Raw genomic sequence first — 23,033 nt, 5'->3', positions numbered from 1 at the left:
GACCGCCTCTCCTGGTATGCCCCGCGGAGGACCTTAAGGTCCACAAATGACAACATTTTGGAGGTCCCAAGGTGGTTAGATTGGTCTCAACTAGGGCCAGGGTCTTTTCAGTACTGGCCCCGACTTGGTGGAATGCTCTGTCCCAAGAGACTAGGGCCCTGTGGGACTTGACATCTTTCAGCAGGGCCTGCAAGACAAAGCTGTTCCCCCTGGCCTTTGGTTTGGACTCAGTCTGACCCTTCTGTTTCCCTCCCCTTACGGTTTTGATTTATGGGCTACTTTTAAAATGAGGCTGCATTTTAAATTGCGTTTTAACCTGCATTTTAAATTGTTTTTCCCCCTATAATTGTAATTTTACTGGTATTAGCTGCCCTTAGCCTGGCTCTGGCTGGGGATGGTGGGGTATAAATATATATTTTTTTTTTTTTAAATTGAATTTGCATGCCACCCTTCTTCCATAGATTTCAGGGCGGTTCACAACGCAAGGTGGAAACGTGACATACGTAATAAAAAGAAGAACACAAAACAAACCACATTTGTACTCCTGTCTTCGTTTCAGTGGGGTTTGTGCAGGCGACACTTCCTGACGTTTCATGCTTGCAACGGCACAGCGACCCCCTTTCTGCTTCCCCTGCGGTTCCAAAACATGCAGTTTTCCACCTGTATTTCATCAGAGCTTCCTAGTTAGTTGCCTTTCGCTGCGTCAGAGCTATTGGTCCATCTGGCTCAATACCGGCAGCAGTGGCTCTCCAGGGATCTAGTTGGGGATCTTTCCCAGTTCTATTGGGAGTTGCTGGCGATTGAATTGGGGTCTCTCTTCATACAGAGGAGATGCTCTGAATCTATCAATATTTTCCATCGTGCAAAGGAGTGCTGTTCTAACTCTGCTTGAAGGCCTGGCTTGTGCTTTTGAGAACTGTGGCCCTGGGAGGGGGGGCGTTTCTGGAGGTCAAGCCAGAACCTTTGTATTTTGCATTGCCTTACTCCATCAAAGCCCATTCGGCCGCTTTGTGCATTGCAGGGGGTTGGACTAGATGACCCTCTCAGGGGTCCCTCCCAGCACTACAAATCTGTGATTGGCAGAACCGGCACGGTTACAGGTTCCACGTTTTGTAGAATCATAGAACGGTGGAGTCGGAAGGGACCCCTGGAGGTCATCCATTCCAACCGCCTGCAATGCAGGAATCTCAGCTAAAGCATCCAGGACAGGTGGCCATCCGACCTCTGCTTAAAAACCTCCAAGGAAGGAGAGACCACCACCTTACAAGGAAAACGGTTTCACTGTTTAGACGAAATCTCCCTTTTTGTAACTTGAATCCGTTTCCGGGTGGCAGAATCAGTTCTCTGGAACTCCCTTCCACTTGACACCAGGGAAGCGCCTTTACTATAGTCTTCTCGATGCCTGCTGATAAAATAGTTGTTCAGAGAAGCCCACGTGAAAAATGTGGATGTGTGTTTTAATCTGCTTTCAGTCCGTTGCTGATATTATATTTTTGAATGTTTTGAAGCGTCGTTTTTACTGATACGGTGGACGCTCGGGTTGCGAACGTGATCTGTGCGGGATGCACATTCGCAACCTGCTGCGTTCGCAACCTGCACTTGCGCAGGTTGCGATTCGGCGCTTCTGCGCATGCGCGACTGCTGAAACCCGGAAGTAGCCCGTTGTGGCACTTCCGGGTTTCGGCGGTCCGCAACCCAAAAAAACACAACCTGAAGCGGCTGTAACCCGAGGTATGACTGTAGTTTTACAGTGTTCTCTTTGTAAGCCTCTTTGTAAGTTTTGTTTGTTTTACAACCGAGAGGTGGATAAATTTTATGGAGAAAACAAATACGAAAATGCAATCTCCCGTGACCTAACCTCTGCTGCCCCTTTTTCTCTCTGCAGCGGGTCCAAGATGGCGAGTGTTCTCTCCAGGAGGCTGGGGAAGCGGTCCCTGCTGGGCGCCCGAATTTCCGCTCCCCCCTTGCTGGGGGACGGGGTGTTGATGATGGCCCAGCTCCCTCCCTTGCAGACAGAGCACCCCAAAGAGTCTCCTCGTCTGGCTTCGTTTGAAGACGTCCGCTTCAAGGAACCTGTCGCAGACTCTGGCGGTCAAGGCCAGAACTGGCCACTCCTGCAACCAGGCCAAAAGGTAACCGAACCAATTTATTCTCTTGGGTGTGGTAGCATGTAAATGGGGTTCTAGTCCTTGTCAATATCTCAAATTATGCATGATTTCCCTCTATTACAGCTATATTCCAGAGTGAGCGATTTGATGTTTTAAGGTGTTGTATACAGCTTTGATTTTTTCTTCTTCTTTAAAATGTAAAGCGTTATATAAATGCAGTGCTTTTTCCCCTCAAAGAAATGTTTGGGGGTACTCTCATTTTCCTACTCATATTGAAATACTGCCCCTCAACGAGGCCAAACTTCGATTCACAAAATGTATAGGGGTATCTGCTCCTCTGAGTCCCCCCAGAAAGAAAGCACTGTATAAATGAATTTTTTAAACATAAGGTCATTCCCACCAGTTATGCATAAACGAACCATAGTTGCCTTTGATAAGACATCATCATCATCATCATTCTTTATTACGGTCCAGAGACCCAACAAATCATTACAAAGCAATACACAATTCATACAGCTTACCTCCAGGTTAAACAAGCATTTTGTTCAGAATATAGGGATTATTTGTTCTTGCAACCACCGATAAAAACTTTGCCACTGCTAATGTTTTAGCATTTGTCCGGTCTTCCAATAGGAACCTGACATAGTGAGCCTCTGATTTTCCTGGGGAAGGTACCAGCAAGGGTAATATCAGTTCAACCCTGGCTTGCTCATATTTTGCACAGTGCAACAAAATATGTTTTATGGAATCTATGTCTTGAGCACACGAGCAAAGTCTGCCCTGGTAGGGAACTCCTCTCAACCTGCCATCCAACACTGCAGAAGGCAAGACGTTTAGTCTGGCTTTGGTGAATAACCTTCGATAATTTGGTACTGCCAGGTTTTTAATGTAAGATGTTAACTTAAAGACATACCCATATTGTACTCCTACTGCCAGCGGACTACAGACTGCGTGTGATCAAGATCGCAAGTCACTGTGTGCATTATCCCATTATCCCATAATCTTTGCTGTAACATAAGACATAACTGTCCAGGGATCCTTTACCTTGTTTACTTTTTTACCTGTGGTTAGAATCATAGAATCATAGAATCATAGAGTTGGAAGAGACCACAAGGGCCATCGAGTCCAACCCCCTGCCAAGCAGGAAACACCATCAGAGCACTCCTGACATATGGTTGTCAAGCCTCTGCTTAAAGACCTCCAAAGTAGGAGACTCCACCACACTCCTTGGCAGCAAATTCCACTGTCAAACAGCTCTTACTGTCAGGAAGTTCTTCCTAATGTTTAGGTGGAATCTTCTTTCTTGTAGTTTGGATCCATTGCTCTGTGTCCGCTTCTCTGGAGCAGCAGAAAACAACCTTTCTCCCTCCTCTATGTGACATCCTTTTATATATTTGAACCTGGCTATCATATCACCCCTTAACCTCCTCTTCTCCAGGCTAAACATGCCCAGCTCCCTTAGCCGTTCCTCATAAGGCATCGTTTCCAGGCCTTTGACCATTTTGGTTGCCCTCCTCTGGACACGTTCCAGTTTGTCAGTGTCCTTCTTGAACTGTGGTGCCCAGAACTGGACACAGTACTCCAGGTGAGGTCTGACCAGAGCAGAATACAGTGGCACTATTACTTCCCTTGATCTAGATGCTATACTCCTATTGATGCAGCTCAGAATTGCATTGGCTTTTTTAGCTGCCGCGTCACACTGTTGGCTCATGTCAAGTTTGTGGTCAACCAAGACTCCTAGATCCTTTTCACATGTACTGCTCTCAAGCCAGGTGTCACCCATCTTGTATTTGTGCCTCTCATTTTTTTTGCCCAAGTGCAATACTTTACATTTCTCCCTGTTAAAGTTCATCTTGTTTGTTTTGGCCCAGTTCTCTAATCTGTCAAGGTCGTTTTGAAGTGTGATCCTGTCCTCTGGGGTGTTAGCCACCCCTCCCAGTTTGGTGTCATCTGCAAATTTGATCAGGATGCCCTTGAGTCCATCATCCAAGTCGTTGATAAAGATGTTGAATAAGACCGGGCCCAAGACAGAACCCTGTGGCACCCCACTAGTCACTCTTCTCCAGGATGAAGAGGAACCATTGATGAGCACCCTTTGGGTTCGGTCAGTCAGTCAGTTAAAAATCCACTGAGTGGTAGCATAGTCAAGACCGCATTTTACCAGCTTCTTTACAAGAATATCATGGGGCACCTTGTCAAATGCCTTGCTGAAATCAAGGCAGGCTATATCCACTGCGTTCCCTTCATCTACCAGGCTTGTAATTCTGTCAAAAAACGAGATCAGGTTAGTCTGACATGACTTATTTTTCAGAAATCCATGCTGACTATTGATGATCACAGCATTCCTTTCTAGGTGCTCACAGACTGTTTGCTTAATGATCTGCTCCAGAATCTTCCCTGGTATTGATGTCAGACTGACTGGGCGGTAATTATTTGGGTCCTCTCTTTTCCCCTTTTTGAAAATAGGGACAACATTTGCCCTCCTCCAGTCTGCCGGGACTTCGCCTGTCCTCCAGGAATTCTCAAAGATGACTGCCAGTGGTTCTGAGATCACATCTGCCAGTTCTTTTAATACTCTTGGATGCAGTTCATCTGGCCCTGGAGACTTGAATACATCTAAACTAGCCAAGTATTCTTGTACTATCTCCTTAGTTATTCTGGGCTGTGTTTCCTTTGCTGAATCATGTGCTCCAAATTCTTCAGGTCGGGCATTGTTTTCATTATCGGAGAAGACCGAGGCAAAGAAGGCATTGAGGAGTTCAGCCCTTTCTGTGTCCCCTGTTTGCATTTCACCATCTTCTCCTCTGAGTGACCCCACTGTTTCTTTGTTCTTCCTTTTGCTACGAACGTACCCATAAAAGCCTTTTTTGTTGCTTTTAACCTCTCTAGCAAGCCTGAGTTCATTCTGTGCTTTAGCTTTTCTGACTTTGTGTCTACACGTGCTGGCTATTTGTTTGAATTCCTCTTTGGTGGTTTCCCCTAGGCTCATAGGATTTTACATGCAGATGCTCCTCTGAGCCACCGAGTCTGGTTCCCAGCTAATCTATCCTCCCCACAGAGTGCTGTTTTTTCTCTCATTTTCTGCTGCCCATTCCATGCCGGCTTGTACATTACAGCACCTTCAGTCTTTCCATAGGGTAACCGGAGTTCTCTATAAATAGCTCCCAGGAATCACTAACACAAGTGGGCCCATCTCTGCACAGATACAATTACATACGTAAAAATAGACTTTGGGAATTAAGGCAGTGGCTCTGTGTCCAATTAGGTCACTGTGGAGAGGGGAAACCCATCTAGGCCGCGGATATCAGGTCTCCCAGATGAGCTTGTCCCAGCTGGATAAATGGGTCGTAGAATGGTAGAACTGTAGATTTGGAAGGGACCCCAAGGGACATCTAGTCCAACCCCCTGAGATGCAGGAATCCCAAACACAAGTGTCTGCTTAGAATAGAATAGAATTTATTATTTATACCCCGCCCATCTGGCTGGGTTTCCCCAGCCACTCTGGGCGGCTTCCAACAGAGTATTAAAATACAGTGGTCTGTTAAACATTAAAAGCTTCCCTAAACAGGGCTGCCTTCAGATGTCTTCTAAAAGTCTGGCAGTTGTTCTTCTCTTTGACATCTGGTGGGAGGGCGTTCCACAGGGTGGGTGCCACCACCGAGAAGGCCCTCTGCCTGGTTCCCTGTAACTTGGCTTCTCGCAGGGAGGGAACCGCCAGAAGGCTCTCGGTGCTGGACCTCAGCGTCCGGGCAGATTAATGGGGGTGGAGACGCTCCTTCAAGTATACAGGACCTGCTTGTTAGGATTTCAGTCTCGTTTTGAATGCATTTGTGGTTTCAGTTATCTTAGGTGTGAATTGCTTTGAGATGGTGCTTTGGAAGTCAATGAATCCAACAAATCGCGGTAATAATAACACAAACATAGCCTTTGCTAGTCAAACGCCCTCTTCACTCCTGCTAGGCTGAAGGTGCAATTGTCTACAGGACACTGAGAGGGTAGCTCAGTTGGTAGAGACCACGAGGCTCTTGATCTCAAGGTCGTGGGTGCGAAACTCCATGTTGGGCTAAAGATTCCTGCACTGCAAATGATCCTTGTGGTCCTTTGCAAAGCTATGATTCTATGACACAATGGGGCCTATTTTCAGGGGGTTAGTATATTTTATTTCTCAGATTTGCACGCTGCCCTTCAAACTTAAATCTCAGGGTGGTTTGCAACTTGAAAACCCAAGGCATGAAGAAGTATGGCAAGGGAAATTGATGGACTATGTAGAACTGGCAAAATTGACACATAAACTACAGGACAAGGATAACTGTGACTTTAAAGATGAATGGGAACTGTTTACAAAATACTTAAAGACGCAACAAAGTGAATTGGACTCCTTGGCAGGTTTTGATTAAACACTCACAAACTTTTTACAGTGGTACCTCGGGTTACAAACGCTTCAGGTTACATATGTTTCAGGTTACAGACTCTGCTAACCCAGAAATATTACCTCGGGTTAAGAACTTTGCTTCAGGATGAGAACAGAAATTGTGCTCTGGTGGCGTGGCGGCAGCAGGAAACCCCATTAGCTAAAGTGGTGCTTCAGGTTAAGAACAGTTTCAGGTTAAGAACGGACCTCCGGAATGAATTAAGTACTTAACCTGAGGTACCACTGTATTGATAACAACCAGTTAGACAAATTAAGGATCTATACAAATCTGTAACAGGCAGAGAATAGCATTTACAGAGAAACCAGAGATTGCAACTGAGAGAAGTCAGGGTCAAAGGCCTGGAAACGATGCCTTATGAGGAACGGCTAAGGGAGCTGGGCATGTTTAGCCTGGAGAAGAGGAGGTTAAGGGGTGATATGATAGCCATGTTCAAATATATAAAAGGATGTCACATAGAGGAGGGAGAAAGGTTGTTTTCTGCTGCTCCAGAGAAGCGGACACGGAGCAATGGATCCAAACTACAAGAAAGAAGATTCCACCTAAACATTAGGAAGAACTTCCTGGCAGTAAGAGCTGTTTGACAGTGGAATTTGCTGCCAAGGAGTGTGGTGGAGTCTCCTACTTTGGAGGTCTTTAAGCAGAGGCTTGACAACCATATGTCAGGAGTGCTCTGATGGTGTTTCCTGCTTGGCAGGGGGTTGGACTCGATGGCCCTTGTGGTCTCTTCCAACTCTATGATTCTATGATTCTAGGGTGGGGTGGGGAGGGTGGGTTGTTTTATGGGGGGGGGGATTAAGGACAATATGTGTTTAAGATAATGTGTTTTGTTTAAATTGCTAATAAAAAATTATAAGAAAAGAAAAGAAAACCCAAGGCATAATAATACACACTGGGCTTGGGGGTTTGAGCCTGAAATGGCCGCCGTGACGCTAGATCGCCTTCCCTCCTCCCTTTATAGGTCTACGTCTTCTACAAAGGGCAAGAAGCCCCTGGCTTGGTGGAACACCACGACCCCCTCAGCAACGAGGTGAAGGTGCTTCTTCTGGAGCAGGGCTTCTACGTCTGCCGGAAAGCCGAGGAAGTGAGACTGGCTAACATCCAGGCCTTGCCTCTCCCAGCCCTGGAGATGGACCTCGGAGCTCCGGCCACGACGGGCTATGACGCCGTCCCAGTGGCCATGGACCACGGACTGACCACGGAGGCGGCTGCTGTGGCAGCACCTGGACCCAGGTCGGTCTCACGGAGCATCGACGTGCCAAAAAGGTGAGTCCCGGTTGCTTTGCTTGTGGCTGCGTAATACTTATTTCCTTACGATGTGGATCAAGTGTCTTGTAGCACCAAAATGGTGGCCCCCAGATGCATAGCTGTCAACTTGCAGATTTGAAAATAAGGGCCCAGCAGCCTCAAAAATAAGGGACCAGCAGCCAAAATAAGGGATTTTAGTCAACCAGCTGAAAAACCAAGTTAAAAGGGACCAGATAATTTTGGAGAGCAGCGCCGGTTTTTAGCCCTTCGTTTCCAGAGGTTGCTGCTCAAGACACCAGCTGATGAAACACTGCAATTAAAGAACTACAAGGAGCAACCACTTTTCGCGCAAAACGAAGTCCAAGCTACGAAGATGCTGCTGCAGTTCTGCATCTTTTCTCTCGTGCTCCATCTGCAGCTCTCAGTTCCATCAGGTAGGGTGGGAGGAAGGGGGGGGAAGAGCGCCCGAAGTAAACCCACAGATCAGACCATCTATGCTAGTCTACCACTACAAATCAATGGGAGAAGCGCTTGCGGTCCTTCCCTTGTAGCCCTTGGAACACCTGCCCGCGCCTCCGCCTCCGCCTCCTCCTCTCTCCGAACTGCTTTCTCTATGGTTGCCCTCGCTCTCCTCTCAAGGCCCCTCAGCAATTCATAGGCTGCGCCAGGCTGCCCATCTCATCCGGGTCCTTCGGCAGCGCAGCCGCAGTACGTCCTGGCGAGAGCGGCGGCGACGGGCAGAGGCGCTCAGGAGGAGGATGGCAGCAGAAGGCCCAAGGCTCCCACCAGTCCCGGCGGGGAGGGGCTCCCGGGGGCCAAGGCTGGCGAGAGGAGGCCGGAGGGGGGCGGGCCGGGCAGCCAAGCAACACAGTTGGAGCCTCCCTCCTCCCTGGCCGGCAGGGAGGGAGGGAGAAGAGCTGCTTCCTTTGAAACCCGGGAAATTTAAGGGGCATCATCAATAAGGGACAGCAGCAGGACACGGTGCTGGGATAAGGGAGTTTCCCACCAAATAAGGGGCAGTTGACAGCTATGCCCAGGTGTTTTTTTCCAGCTTCCTTTGGTTTCCAGAGCAGCTTGCAGTGATAAGACCTCCTTAAAAACATGGACTGCCATTGTTAAAACAGCTGCAAACGGCTGCCCAATTCTTCACTGGAGTTCTTGCCTTTCGAAGGTGTTGGGGTGTCACTGCTGTGCCTTGTTAAACTGGGGTGCAAGTTGGGAGGTTCCTAAAAGGTGTCTTAAGTCCACCCCCCCCTCCGTGATGCACGAAATCTGTTAAAGCATCCATCATCAAGCATGTGGTTGGAGGATGGATGGCGGTTGGAGGATGGATGGCGGCTAACAAGTTGAGGTTGAATCCTGACAAGACAGAAGTACTGTTTTGGGGGGACAGGGGACAGGCAGGTGTGGGGGGCTCCCTGGTCCTGAATGGGGTAACTCTGCCCCTGAAGGACCAGGTGCACAGCCTGGGAGTCATTCTGGACTCACAGCTGTCCATGGAGGTGCAGGTCAATTCTGTGTCCAGGGCGGCTGTCTCCCAGCTCCATCTGGTATGCAGGATGAGACCCTCCCCGCCTGCAGACTGTCTCAACGGAGTGGTGCATGCTCTGGTTATCTCCCGCTTGGACTACTGCAGTGCGCTCTTCGTGGGGCTACGTTTGAAGGTGACTCGGAAACTACAACTAATCCAGAATGCGGCAGCTAGACTGGTCACTGGGAGCAGCCGCCGGGACCACATAACACCAGTCTTGAAAAACCTACATTGGCTCCCAGTACGTTTCCGAGCACAATTCAAAGTGCTGGTGTTGACCTTTAAAGCCCTAAATGGCCTCGGTCCAGTATACCTGAAGGAGCATCTCCACCCCCATCGTTCAGCCCGGACACTGAGATCCAGCACCGAGGGCCTTCTGGCGGTTCCCTCCCTGCGAGAAGTAAGGTTACTGGGAACCAGACAGAGGGCCTTCTCGGTGGTGGCGCCCACCCTGTGGAACGCCCTCCCATCAGATGTGAAGGAAATAAGCAGCTATCTTATCTTTAAAAGACATCTGAAGGCAGCCCTGTTTAGGGAAGTTTTTAATGTTTGATGCTGTATTGTTTTAACACTAGATTGGAAGCTGCCCAGAGTGGCTGGGGAAACTCAGCCAGATGGGCGGGGTATAAATAATAATATATTATTATTATTATTATTATTATTATTATTATTATTATTATTATTATTATGTCAAATAGTTCTTTGTAATGTTCAGTCTCCCTTTTCTTGTAATTCCAACCTGTTCTGCTCTTCCCCCAGAATTTGCATAGCAATAGTAAACAATACATCGTCCAGGACCACTATGAGGGGCAGAGCGCGATGGCGACTTCGCCCAGTGGTATATTGGTGTGTGTGTGTGTGTGTGTGTGAAACAGCCGCGTGCTCCTCAGCAGAGCAGCTTAAAGAACACCCCCCCCCCCAGCTCATATGATCAAGAGGCAGTGTAGGGGCTCTGTTGAACCAATGAAGCCCAATGTTTTGACTCTGCAAGGCAACTTCCCGTGTTCCTAAATCGGACAGCAGTTTTCAGGGTCTGGGGAGGGCCCCATCCTGCTTCCAGACACTCCTTTTCATTGCAGATGCTGGTGACCGAACTTGGCACCTTCCTTAGTAACCCCCCCTTGCCTACCTCTGAGTTGCAGCCCATCCGCGTTAAAGCAGACCAAGGCATTACATGGAAGCCCAAGCTGGAAATCCTAAGGAAAGCTTTCTTAACTCCTGGATACAACTAATGCTTAATTTTTAAAAAAGGGGGGGAAGCGAAATGCTTTCTCTCCTGACTCCAGGTACGTGATGTTCTCCAGATCTGCTCTCGGGGGCTGTTTGGACTCGCCGCTTAAATAATTCATTCTGTTAAAAGCGCCTCTTATAGATCTCTCTTCCTGGGGAAGCGGGCGAGGCGAGTTCAGCTTTCCGTGCAGATTTTGGGGGAAAGAGGCCTGGACTTTCCGTGACCCCCGTGCCGGTTTCAAAGCTGCCTTCTTTCTAAACGCCTGCTGAAACCAAACCAATTAAATGTCCTTTTTGAAACCCTCCATTCATTGCTGCCTCGTTGAGTCGACGCTTGCCGTCGTTTCACGGCACCATCCTGAAATGCCTTAATAGGATCAAGGCGTAGAGCGATTCTTCCTCTGTGGTTCTTGCATTTCATTGGGGGGTACCTTCAGTTCAACAATTCTGGTTAGAAGGGACCCAAGGGTCATCTAGTCCAACCCCCTTGTTGATTGGTCTGGTGGTTAGCACCTGTCTGTCTCGGGAGACAATGGAGGAATGCGCTTTTGGGGGGGGGGTCAAACTGTTGGAAGATTCCTTTTTTTTCCTAGTGCAGAAATGCAACCCATTTGTCGATCGATACTCTGAGCTCCAAGCACCCATTGAAGCAAGCGAGGGACAGTGGCGGGTCAGTACTTTATAGAGAAGGGACTGTCCGGCTCAAGGCAGGCAGTAGCTGACCAGCGAGACACGGTGATCTCTCCCACCTACGAAGGCAACCTGTGGCACGCCTGCAATGCAGGAATAGCAGCTAATAATAATAATAATAATAATAATTTATTATTTATACCCCGCCCATTTGGCTGGGTTTCTTCCAACAAAGTATTAAATTACAGTGGTCTGTTAAACATTAAAAGCTAGCAGCTACATTCTATATGGCAGCTAGACTGGTGACTGGAGGCAGCCACCGAGACCATATTAACACTGGTCCTGAAAGACCTACACTGGCTCCCAGTACGTTTCTGAGCACAATTCAAAGTGTTGCTGCTGACCTTTAAAGCCCTAAACGGCCTCGGCTCACTATACCTGAAGGAGCGTCTCCACCTCCATCATCCATCCTGGACACTGAGGTCCAGCGCCGAGGGCCTTCTGGCAGTTCCCTCGCTGCGAGAAGCCAAGTTACAGGGAACCAGGCAGAGGGCCTTCTCGGTGGTGGCACCTGCCCTGTGGAATGTCCTCCCACCAGTTATCAAAGAGAAAAATAACTACCAAACTTTCAGAAGACCTCTAAAGGCAGCCCTATTTAGGGAAGCTCTTAATGTTTAATAGGTTATTGTATTTTAGTGTTTTGTTGGAAGCTGCCCAGAGTGGCTGGGGGAACCAGCCAGATGGGCGGGGTATAAATTATTATTATTATTATTATTATTATTATTATTATTATTATTATTATTATATAAAAGCTTCCCTAAACAGGGCTGCCTTCAGATGTCTTCTAAAAGTCTAGTAGTAGTTCTTCTCATTGACATCTGGTGGGAGGGCGTTCCACAGGGCAGGTGCCACTACCGAGAAGGCCCTCTGCCTGGTTCCCTGTAACTTGGCCGTTTGAAACAAATGCAAGCTGTTCAAAGTGTGATAGCAGGGCTCGAATCCTGGCACCGTTTCTCCTGGGACGTGCTGGTTTGCCACCTTTTTTGTATGCATGGAAGTTGGCTTCATATTCAACCCCCCTCCACCCTCTTCTTTGGTCTCTCTTTGCAGGAAATCGGATGCTGCTGCTGTGGAGATGGACGAGATGATGGCAGCCATGGTGTTGACCAGCTTATCCTGCAGCCCCGTGGTCCAGAGCCCCCCGAATGGTGATGCTGGCATCCCAGGTGAGCTTGATGTGCCGAGATCGAATAGGAAGGACCCCGTGGCTCAGTGGCAAGGGACACAAGGTCCCAGGTGTGTCTCCAGGTAAGGCTGGCAAAGGCTTTCCATTTTCATTGTCATTCTAGTCTCCCTGCTCCTCCGCAACAGAGCAATGGAAAGCAAATTTGCTCCAAATGCGTGACAGCCCTTCAAAAACAGGGTGAAATCATGGGAAGCCTTTGCCAGTCAGTTCAGATGTCCTGTTTCCTCCATGGTCACAAAGCACTCAGACTCTCCTCTCGATGATTTAGCAGAAGGTTTTGTTCCAGAAAACAGCATGTGACCTAAACATAGATCAGGTGATTGATTGATTGATTGATGGACTACTGATCATTCAATTTCTGTGCGGCTTAATAGATTAAAACATACGAGAAAACTGAAGCGACAACAGACGACTTAAACATGAAATACTGCAAAAATACAGGGTTGCGTATAAAACGTTGCATTAATGCAAAAATAAAAAATAAAATCCAAAGAGCTGACAAACTGGAACGTGTCCAGAGGAGGGCAACCAAAATGGTCAAAGGCCTGGAAACGATGCCTTATGAGGAACGGCTAAGGGAGCTGGGCATGTTTAGCCTGGAGAAGAGGAGGTTAAGGGGTGATATGATAGCCATGTTCAAATATATAAAAGGATGTCACATAGAGGAGGGAGAAAGGTTGTTTTCTGCTGCTCCAGAGAAGCGGACACGGAGCAATGGATCCAAACTACAAGAAAGAAGATTCCACCTAAACATTCGGAAGAACTTCCTGACAGTAAGAGCTGTTCGACAGTGGAATTTGCTGCCAAGGAGTGTGGTGGAGTCTCCTACTTTGGAGGTCTTTAAGCAGAGACTTGACAACCATATGTCAGGAGTGCTCTGATGGTGTTTCCTGCTTGGCAGGGGGTTGGACTCGTTGGCCCTTGTGGTCTCTTCCAACTCTATGATTCTATGATTCTAGGTGTCATATGAGGCTCCCCCCCCCGAATCCTCCCAACACCCCTGCGAGGGAGGTTGGGCTGAAAGGCAGCGATTGGCCGAAGGTCACCCGGCGTGCTCAGAGGCCGAGCGATTGGATTTGAACCCAGGTCCTAGCCTGACACACTAACCCAGGCTTCCTCAACCTTGGCCCCCCAGATGTTTTGAGACTACAATTCCCAGCATCCCTGACCACTGGTCCTGCTAGCTAGGGATCATGGGAGTTGTAGGCCAAAAACATCTGGAGGGCCAAGGTTGAGGAAGCCTGCTCTAACCAGTGAAAAAAAGTCACAGAGCCAAGAAATTACACAAAACAAAAGAATTGCCATGGAAAATCCCTGAAACGAGAGGTAATCGACTATAGAATTGAATAACAAAAATCAATTTTTTTTTGGAAAAAATAACCTAGAATTAAACAAAGATTTAACGAGATGCCGGCTACAAAACGAGTTTCACTGAATTATTCAGTTTCCTCAGAAGGAAATAAAGAATTTTAAACCTCGAGTGATCTTAAACAAACTCAAGAGCAGGGCTGAGACGCTTCCTTGAGTTTACAAAAAAAAAAGGTATAAAAACCTCAATGACAAGTTTAAAACATAGCCCTATTTAGGAGAACATTATAAACCTTACATGGTTTTCAGTGATTTCCAGCAAACTCAAGAGCAGGGCTAAAATGCTTACAAAAAGGGTTTTAAGAAAAACTAACAAAGGAATACGAAATGATGATGATGATGATAACAATAACAATAACAATAACAATAACAACAACAACAACAACAACAACAACAACAATAATAATAATAATTTATTTATTAATTTATACCCCGCCCATCTGGCTGAGTTTCCCCAGCCACTCTGGGCGGCTCCCAATCAAGTGTTGAAAACAGTACAGCGTTAAAGATAAGCTGTTTTAAGTTTCAAACAAACTCAAAAACAGGGCAGGAACTCAAAAACAGGGCTGAAGCGCTCCTGACTGCTGATGTTAAAGACTGATCCCCCCCCCACTGCTCTAACCACAGAGCCACACTGTCCTGGATCAGGACAGTGGCTCATTTAGTCCGCAAGCAGGCCCTGAGCGAGAGAGCACTCGATTTCACCCCTCCAACAGCTGCCCCATCTCCCTCCGAGGTCTGACGGGACCCCTGCGCCCCCCCTGCGACCGTCTGGTTCAGCCGCCTCCTCAAACCAGCCAGGAGATGGTGGCTGAACTTTGCTGTCCGAGGAAACCGCCAGCCCAGTCCCTTGAGGGTTGCTGTTTGTGACCCGTCTGCTCCCCTCTCTGTGCCCTCCGCCCGGCCCTGCCGTCGGACAGCTGCTTGGAAGGGCAGCTGGCCGCATTTGGGACGGTGTCTGCATTCCTAGAGAGAGGCACGGAGCACGTAACCCGACTCCTGGCCGCCGTTTCCAGTCGGATGCTTGGGCCTATTATGGGAGCGACGGGTCCTGGGGCACCCAGGGGAGCTGGCGTCTCTATTTAGAGGTGATGCCCAGGAATCAAGTTAAAAATAGGACTCTGCCAGTGTGGGAAAGGCCATCGATCGACTTGAGTTGGCAGCGCAGTTGTGGAAACTCAGAGCGTGTGGGATTTATTCTCTTGTCCTCCTCTATACAAGATGGGGGACACCTGGCTTGAGAGCAGTACATGTGAAAAGGATCTAGGAGTCTTGGTTGACCACAAACTTGACATGAGCCAACAGTGTGACGCGGCGGCTAAAAAAGCCAATGCAATTCTGGGCTGCATCAATAGGAGTATAGCATCTAGATCAAGGGAAGTAATAGTGCCACTGTATTCTGCTCTGGTCAGACCTCACCTGGAGTACTGTGTCCAGTTCTGGGCACCACAGTTCAAGAAGGACACGGACAAACTGGAACGTGTCCAGAGGAGGGCAACCAAAATGGTCAAAGGCCTGGAAACAATGCCTTATGAGGAACGGCTAAGGGAGCTGGGCATGTTTAGCCTGGAGAAGAGGAGGTTAAGGGGTGATATGATAGCCATGTTCAAATATAGAAAAGGATGTCACATAGAGCAGACACGGAGCAATGGATCCAAACTACAAGAAAGAAGATTCCACCTAAACATTAGGAAGAACTTCCTGACAGTAAGAGCTGTTTGACAGTGGAATTTGCTGCCGAGGAGTGTGGTGGAGTCTCCTACTTTGGAGGTCTTGAAGCAGAGGCTTGACAACCATATGTCAGGAGTGCTCTGATGGTGTTTCCTGCTTGGCAGGGGGTTGGACTCGATGGCCCTTGTGGTCTATTCCAACTCTATGATTCTATGATTCTCTCCAGATGCAAATTTCCCAGGTGCGATCCTGTGTACGCCTGCTCAAAGGTTATCCCTTTTGAGTTGGTTGGGCTTTGTCCAGCAATTTCATACCCAGCTTAGGCCTATGGAAATAAATTTACTGTATTTTTTGCTTTATAAGACTCACTTTTTCCCTCCTAAAAAGTAAGGGGAAATGTGTGTGCGTCTTATGGAGCGAATGCAGGCTGTGTAGCTATCACAGCAGCCAGAACAGCAAGAGGGATTGCTGCTTTCACTGCACAGTGATCCCTCTTGCTGTTCTGGCTTCTGAGATTCAGAATATTTTTTTTCTTGTTTTCCTCCTCCAAAAGCTAGGTGCGTCTTGTGGTCTTGTGCATCTTATAGAGTGAAAAATACGGTACTTAAGTCATTCATATATCAGTTGCTGGAAACCGCAGGAAGGGACAGCGCTCCTGTATTCGAATCCTGCTTTTGGGTTTCCCATAATGGGCATCTGCTTGGTCAATGTGAGAGGTGGAAGCTGAACTAGATTTGCCATGGGCCTGATCCAGCGCACTCATCTTAGTTTGTTAAATTGCTGTCTGAAATATTTAGAAGACACCAGCCTGAAGAAGGTCTTTTCAGCAAGACCTCTGACATACCCCTACCCCATAAACAACCCACAATATTTCGGTGTAATCACAAATTTGTAAAACTGCTTTTCCTTTTTTCTGCTAGGTGTGCATATGCTTTTCGGTAATGGATAATTAAAAAGCAAAACAAATAAATTTACAGATCAATTGTAAACAGATTAAAAACATTAGCAGGATCGTTGTAATAACCCACAGTTTTATAAGAGTATGTATTTACAGTAGATAATTTAAGTGAGCAAGTTGAATGAATTTGGATATCAAAAAACAAATTTAAGGAACCGCAGAAAGAGGGGGGAAGGAAGTCAGATTTTGAAATGTTAATTTGATTGTGAAACTAATGAAATGTATAAATTTGAAAAGTATAAATAAAAAACAAAAACAAAACGGAGGTTCATAGATGGATGGATAGATTGAATGGCCATCTGGAGAGGGTGAGATTTGAACCCGGGACCCTTTGCGTGCAGGGCACATTTCCTGCTGCTGAGCCACAGCCTCTGCCCTCCAGATGTTTTGAGACTACAATTCCCATCATCCTTGACCACTGGTCCTTCAAGCTAGGGATCATGGGAGTTGTAGTCCCAAAACATCTGGAGGGCCGAGGTTGAGGAAGCCTGGCCTAGTATCTGGGGGGGAAAAGAGCAATTCAGAAAAGTTGTTGACGGGGGCTGGAACTGGACATAACTGTGAGCCCAGTGCGAAAGCAATTCGTGTCTTGTTTCTCAAAAGAGCCGTGGGATTGGAAGGGGTTCCCGAGGGTCATCTAGTCCAACCCCCTCTCATCCTCTGTTCCCCAGCATCCCAAGCGGCGGGCGATGTGTGGAAGGAAAGCGGAGACATGTCGGACGGGGGCAGCAGCAGCACCAGTGGGCACTGGAGCTGTATGTCAACCCCGTCTCCGCCCCACTCCGAGGCCAGCCCCAAGTACTCGAGCGAAGCCTTCAGTTCTCCCCGGCCGGACGACGGCTTTGAGACGGACTTGGACCCCTTCCTCTTTGATGAGCCTGCTCCCCGGAAGAGAAAGGTAGGGGGCGCAGAAGTGGGAGGGGCAGTGGCTGGAGAATTGTCCCACGTGACGCGGATTCTTCGCTGCCTGATTTTTTTGTGACTTTCATTAGGTAAAGGGACCCCTGACCATTAGGTCCCGCCGTGACCGACTCTGGGGTTGTGGCGCTCATCTCGCTTTATTGGCCGAGGGAGCCGGCATTTGTCCGCAGACAGTTTCCAGGTCATGTGGCCAGCATGACTAAGCCGCTTCTGGCGAACCAGAGCAGCGCACAGAAACGCTGTTTACCTTCCCGCCGGAGTGGTACCTATTTATCTACTTGCACTTTGACGTGCTTTTGAACTGCTAGTTTGGCAGGAGCAGGGACCGAGCAATGGGAGCTCACCCTGTCGTGGGGATTCGAACCGCCGACCTTCTGATAGGCAAGCCCTAGGCTCTGTGGTTTAACCCACAGCGCCACCCGCGTCCCTTTTGCGACTTTCATTAACTTACTGTTAAACTGTGGAATTCCCTCCTGCAGGAGGCAGTAATTGCCACTGACTATGATGGCTTTAGGGACGCGGGTGGCGCTGTGGGTTAAACCACAGAGACTAGGACTTGCCAATCAGAAGGTCGGCAGTTTGAGTCCACGCAATGACGGGGTGAGCTCCCGTTGCTCGGTCCCTGCTCCGACCAACCTAGCAGTTCGAAAGCATGTCAAAGTGCAAGTAGATAAATAGGTACCGCTCCGGTGGGAAGGTAAACAGCGTTTCCGTCCGCTGCTCACCAGAAGTGGCTTAGTCCTGCTGGCCACATGACCCAGAAGCTGTACGCCGGCTCCCTCGGCCTGTAAAGCGAGATGAGCGCTGCAACCCCAGAGTCGGCCACGACTTTACCTAATGGTCAGGGGTCCCTTTACCTTTTTATGATGGCTTTAAAAAAGGATGCTGGTCTGGATGGGTCATTGGCCTGATCAACAGACTCCTCTGTTCTTACTCAGCAGTTGGCTGATAATTAACTTGGCTAATGATGAGAAAAACAGGCCTCTTTTTCATGTGGCTGTCCCTTTTGTAAGAATTTTTTTTTTACTGATTTTTTTCAGATAAGCAAAGAATAGCTATTAATGAGCAAGGCACATATATGAAAGCCTGACTATAGACTTAGTCTCGGGGCTTCTTCTTCTTCTTTGATAACCTCTTTTTGATTTTCCAAAAATGACAAAACGGGAAACAAACAAACAAAAACCAGAAAAAAAATCATAACCAGATTAAACCATAATTTTTTTGGTCGACTTCGCTCCACTCCGTCTCTTGGCTTTATTATAATATACTTGTTTATGCATGTCCATAAATCCTTATATACTTAACAATCCGATTTTAAAGCCTTCATCTTATTACAAGTGACTTTTGAAAGTTATACTAATGTAAGGATCTATACACAAAGCTTTAAAAATATGCATTGAACGGTTGCCCTTTTTTATAATAATTTGTCCTGGATACTTCAGTACAGTCATACCTCATGTTACGTTTGCTTCAGGTTGAGCGTTTTCAGGTTGCGTCCCGTGGCGACCCGGAAGTACCAGAAAGGGTTACTTCCGGGTTTTGCCACTCGCGCATGTGCAGACGCGCAAAATGATGTCACACGCATGCGCAGAAACGGCGAATCGCGACCCGTGCATGTACAGACGTGGGGTGCGTTCTTTTCAGGTTGCGAACGGGCCTCCAGAACGGATCCTGTTCGCAACCAGAGGTACCACTGTAGTTTATTAAGCCAAAGGTGTTTAATAATGGGCGGTGAAGATGCAGTGGAAGGATTGCTCCTTGTTCGGGATGTGTAGAGCCTCAAACCAAATTCCTGCAGTCTCATGCCAGTTCTAGTTTCCTAAGGAGCAATTGCACCAGGAAAATAGAAGCTCCTGGTCTTGACAGTGTGGTGTAGTGGTTAGGAGCAGTGGACTCGTAATCTGGTGAACCGGGTTCGCTTCCCAGCTCCTCCACATGCAGCTGCTGGGTGACCTTGGGCCAGTCACACTTCTTTGAAGTCTCTCAGCCCCACTCACCTCACAGAGTGTTTGTTGTGGGGCAGGAAGGGAAAGGAGAATGTTAGCCACATTGAAACTCCTTCCGGTAGTGATAAAGCGGGATATCAAATCCAAACTCTTCTACTCTTCTTCTTCTTGCCAAGGGAGCTCATCTCCAAGAGCTTGGGGTTGTGACCCTTTTCACCTCGAGGGCCGGATTCAGTCCTCGGCAGCCTTCCAAGGACCACATGACAGACGGAAGGCTGGGTGGCGTAACACATGTCAATATTGCCATTGTGCAGCGGTTTCGATTTGACTCTCTTCTCTGCCCTCCTTCTGTGCAAGCGAGAGACATCACTGACGTTCTAGGTCCCATTCCAGCCAGTCGAAAGCATTCCAGAATGATGTGGGGCAGGGAACTCGGTGGAGATTTCCTAGGCCAGGTGGAGAGGCTGAGAAGGGGACACGTTTGGGATTTGTGCCCAAGCTGCTCCCTGCCTCGTCCCGTCCAAGTGGAAGGGGAGGAGGAGGAAAGTGAGGGGTCCCCAAGTGAGGGGTCTTTTACTTGCTGGGTTTTGCCTGCAGACCTGAACCAGGTGTGTGCGTCTCTCTCTCCTAGAACTCTGTGAAGGTGATGTACACCTGCCTGTGGCCCAGCTGCGGAAAAGTCCTTCGCTCCATCGTGGGGATCAAGAGGCACGTGAAGACCCAGCACTTGGGGTGAGTAAGGCCCCAAGACCCCGGCCGAACGGCGTTCACCCAGATTGAAGTGACATGGTGTTGAGATTCCTTTCATTGTGGCTGGTTGGGCTAGATCAGCAATGTCCAACAGGTCGATCACAATCGACAGGTCTCCTTTTGATTGCCGGCTGGAGAAAGAAATGTGCTGGAATTCTTTTTCCCCCGCGGTCCTTGTTCTGTCCATGAAATGGGGGGGACGTTACTGAAAAGAAGCTTTATCCTCTTAATTGAGTCATGTTGTGCGGTAGATCACTGCCAGTCATTTTATGCTGGGAGTAGATCGTGCCTGGGCTAGATGCGGGTGGCACTGTGCGTTAAACCACTGAGCCTAGGACTTGCCGATCAGAAGGTCGGCGGTTCAAATCCCCGTGACGGGGTGAGCTCCCGTTGCTCGGTCCCTGCTCCTGCCAACCTAGCAGTTCGAAAGCACGTCAAAGTGCAAGTAGATAAATAGGTACCACTCCGGTGGGAAGGTAAACAGCGTTTCCGTGCGCTGCTCTGGTTCGCCAGAAGCGGCTTAGTCATGCTGACCACATGACCTGGAAGCTGTATGCCGGCTCCCTCGGCCAATAAAGCGAGATGAGCGCCACAATTCCGGAGTCGGTCACGACTGGACCTAATGGTCAGGGGTCCCTTTACCTTTAGATCATGCCTGGGCTAGATGAATTTGGGGTAGCGTCCAGCTCTCTCGTTCTGTGATAGAACTTGGGCGCTATTCACAAATCAGAGGCTCCAGATGTGATGATTCCAGATATGGAACATTTGTGTGCAGGTGGTCTTCCAAGCTGAGCTCCTCAAGATCAGTTGCTGTACCTGGCAGCTCAAGGAGTTGTTGTAGAATCACAGAATTGTAAAGGTGGAAGCGACTCCAAGTGTCACAGTTGTCCCCGTTGGGTTGTCACAGCCGGACATAGTGTACGCCGCGACTGGCGTAGAGGCCAGAATTGGAGCTTCAACTTGGTATTTATACCAAGGCTGGCCAATCCGGAGGTGCCATGCTCCCCTGCCAATCGCGGCCACCGACATTGCCCATTTCCGTCCGTCTACAAGCCTGAAATAGAACTGAAAGGTGTAATAGAATGATTGGAACCTTATACCATATGTGGTGGTCCTGTCCGGAAATTAAGAAATATTGGAATATGATATATGAGGAAATTAAAAAGCTAATAAAAACATCACAGAATAAAAGAGCAGAATTGTATTTATTAGGAATTTTGAATGGAGACATCCTGAATGACAAAATTAATATTTTCTTGTATGCAACAACAGCAGTGAGAATGTTAATAGCCAATAATTGGAAAGGAAATCACGTTCCAACCAAAGAAGAATGGCTGAATAAATTATGCGAATACTTGGAATTAGCAAAGTTGACTGATTTGATAAGACAAAAACCAAAAAATATAATCCAGAAACAATGGAAATGTTTAAATGGTTATTTATGTAGACAAAGATTAAATGTAAGGTATTGGTTGTGTTTAGAATAGGTTTATGAAAAATTTAGAAAACTTGTTGATTAGAATATTTGTGTGAGATTGTATGGGAAAAATACGGAATAACAGATACAATCTTGCTTAAAATGTATATAGGAAGTGCAGTGTAAGCGATGGAAGTCAACCAATGAAATTTTATTATTGAGATATTTGTAGGATAAATTTGGAAGAAATTCTTCCAAATTTTCTTCTTTTTTCTTTTCTTCCTTTTTTCTCTTCTTTTTTTTATATGTGTGTGCTTATCTGTATGTATGTATTTGCAATATTTTGCATATATTTTGCAATAATTACGTTAAATAAATTAATAAAATAAAGGGGGGGGTATGAAAAAAATGACAGAGAACTCTGAGGCTTGGACATCCCCGGGGAATTTGTCCCCAAAAGCACAGCGTCGTCTCTCAGCTCTGAGCATTGAGCAAAACAAAAGGGGAAACTGGGAGGGGGGCGGTTAATGCTGCCTGGGCTGAGCTGTAGTCGAGAGAACGATGCTTGTCCGTTTGATCTGGGGAGCGGATGGAAAAAGGGTGCCTCTAATTTAAATTAGACTACTGCAATGCGCTCTACGTGGGGCTACCTTCGAAGGTGACCCGGAAACTGCAATTAATCCAGAATGCAGCAGCTAGACTGATGACTGGGAGCGGCCGCCGAGACCACATAACACTGGTCTTGAAAGACCTACACTGGCTACCAGTACGTTTCCGAGCACAATTCAAAGTGCTGGTGTTGACCTTTAAAGCCCTAAACGGCCTCAGCCCAGTATACCTGAAGGAGCGTCTCCACCCCCATCGCTCAGCCCGGACACTGAGGTCCAGCACCGAGGGCCTTCTGGCGGTTCCCTCATTGCGAGAATGAAGTTACAAGGAACCAGACAGAGGGCCTTCTCAGTGGTGGCACCCGCCCTGTGGAACGCCCTCCCTTCAGATGTGAAGGAAATAAGCAGCTATCTTCTCTTTAAAAGACATCTGAAGGCAGCCCTGTTTAGGGAAGTTTTTAATATCTAATGCTGTATTGTTTTTAACACTTTGATTGGAAGCTGCCCAGAGTGGCTGGGTAAACTCAGCCAGGTGGGCGGGGTATAAATAAATTATTATTATTATTATTATTATTATTATTATTATTATTATTATTATATCCCCAGAGCCCAAAATTTGGCAAATGTTGGACTTGTGTCACCCCAGTTCCCCGGGCATTGCTTCATCTCTCTTTTCCCATTGCTGCAGAGACGGCGCCAATTCTGACCAGCGGAAGAGGGAAGAGGATTTTTACTACACGGAAATGCAAGTGAAGGACGAGGCGCCCCCTGAACCCGCAGCGGCCGTCTCCAGCCCCACCACTACCTCTGCGGGGGCTTCTTCTCCCATCGCCATCCAGCAGACTCCATCGCAGCCAGAGACTCTCATCCTGGACCAAGCAGTGGCCCCAGAGCATCACCTGTCCAGCAGCGCCCTCAGCCAGTCGGCTCCTAGCTCCTTCTGGCACATCCAAGCTGACCATGCGTATCAG

General features: G+C 47.8%; 1 protein-coding gene across 2 annotated transcripts in view; it reads left to right on the top strand.

The window, feature by feature from the left end:
* Positions 1 to 23,033, top strand: part of ZNF395 (zinc finger protein 395) — a 64,170-nt gene that overhangs the window by 29,921 nt on the left and 11,216 nt on the right. For both annotated transcript variants that reach the window (XM_082217662.1, XM_082217661.1), the window contains exons 2-7: positions 1,886 to 2,132; positions 7,500 to 7,804; positions 12,288 to 12,403; positions 17,092 to 17,318; positions 19,919 to 20,019; positions 22,751 to 23,033. In XM_082217662.1, coding sequence (XP_082073788.1) covers positions 1,896 to 2,132; positions 7,500 to 7,804; positions 12,288 to 12,403; positions 17,092 to 17,318; positions 19,919 to 20,019; positions 22,751 to 23,033 — 1,269 coding nt within the window. In that variant the 5' untranslated portion in view covers positions 1,886 to 1,895. The remainder of the gene's footprint in view (positions 1 to 1,885; positions 2,133 to 7,499; positions 7,805 to 12,287; positions 12,404 to 17,091; positions 17,319 to 19,918; positions 20,020 to 22,750) is intronic.

Source organism: Podarcis vaucheri (genome assembly GCF_965113315.1).
Source record: "Podarcis vaucheri genome assembly, chromosome: 3".
Classification (NCBI taxonomy): domain Eukaryota; kingdom Metazoa; phylum Chordata; class Lepidosauria; order Squamata; family Lacertidae; genus Podarcis; species Podarcis vaucheri.
Note: the sequence above shows the minus strand (reverse complement) of the source record. Positions and strands in the feature narration are given on the sequence as shown.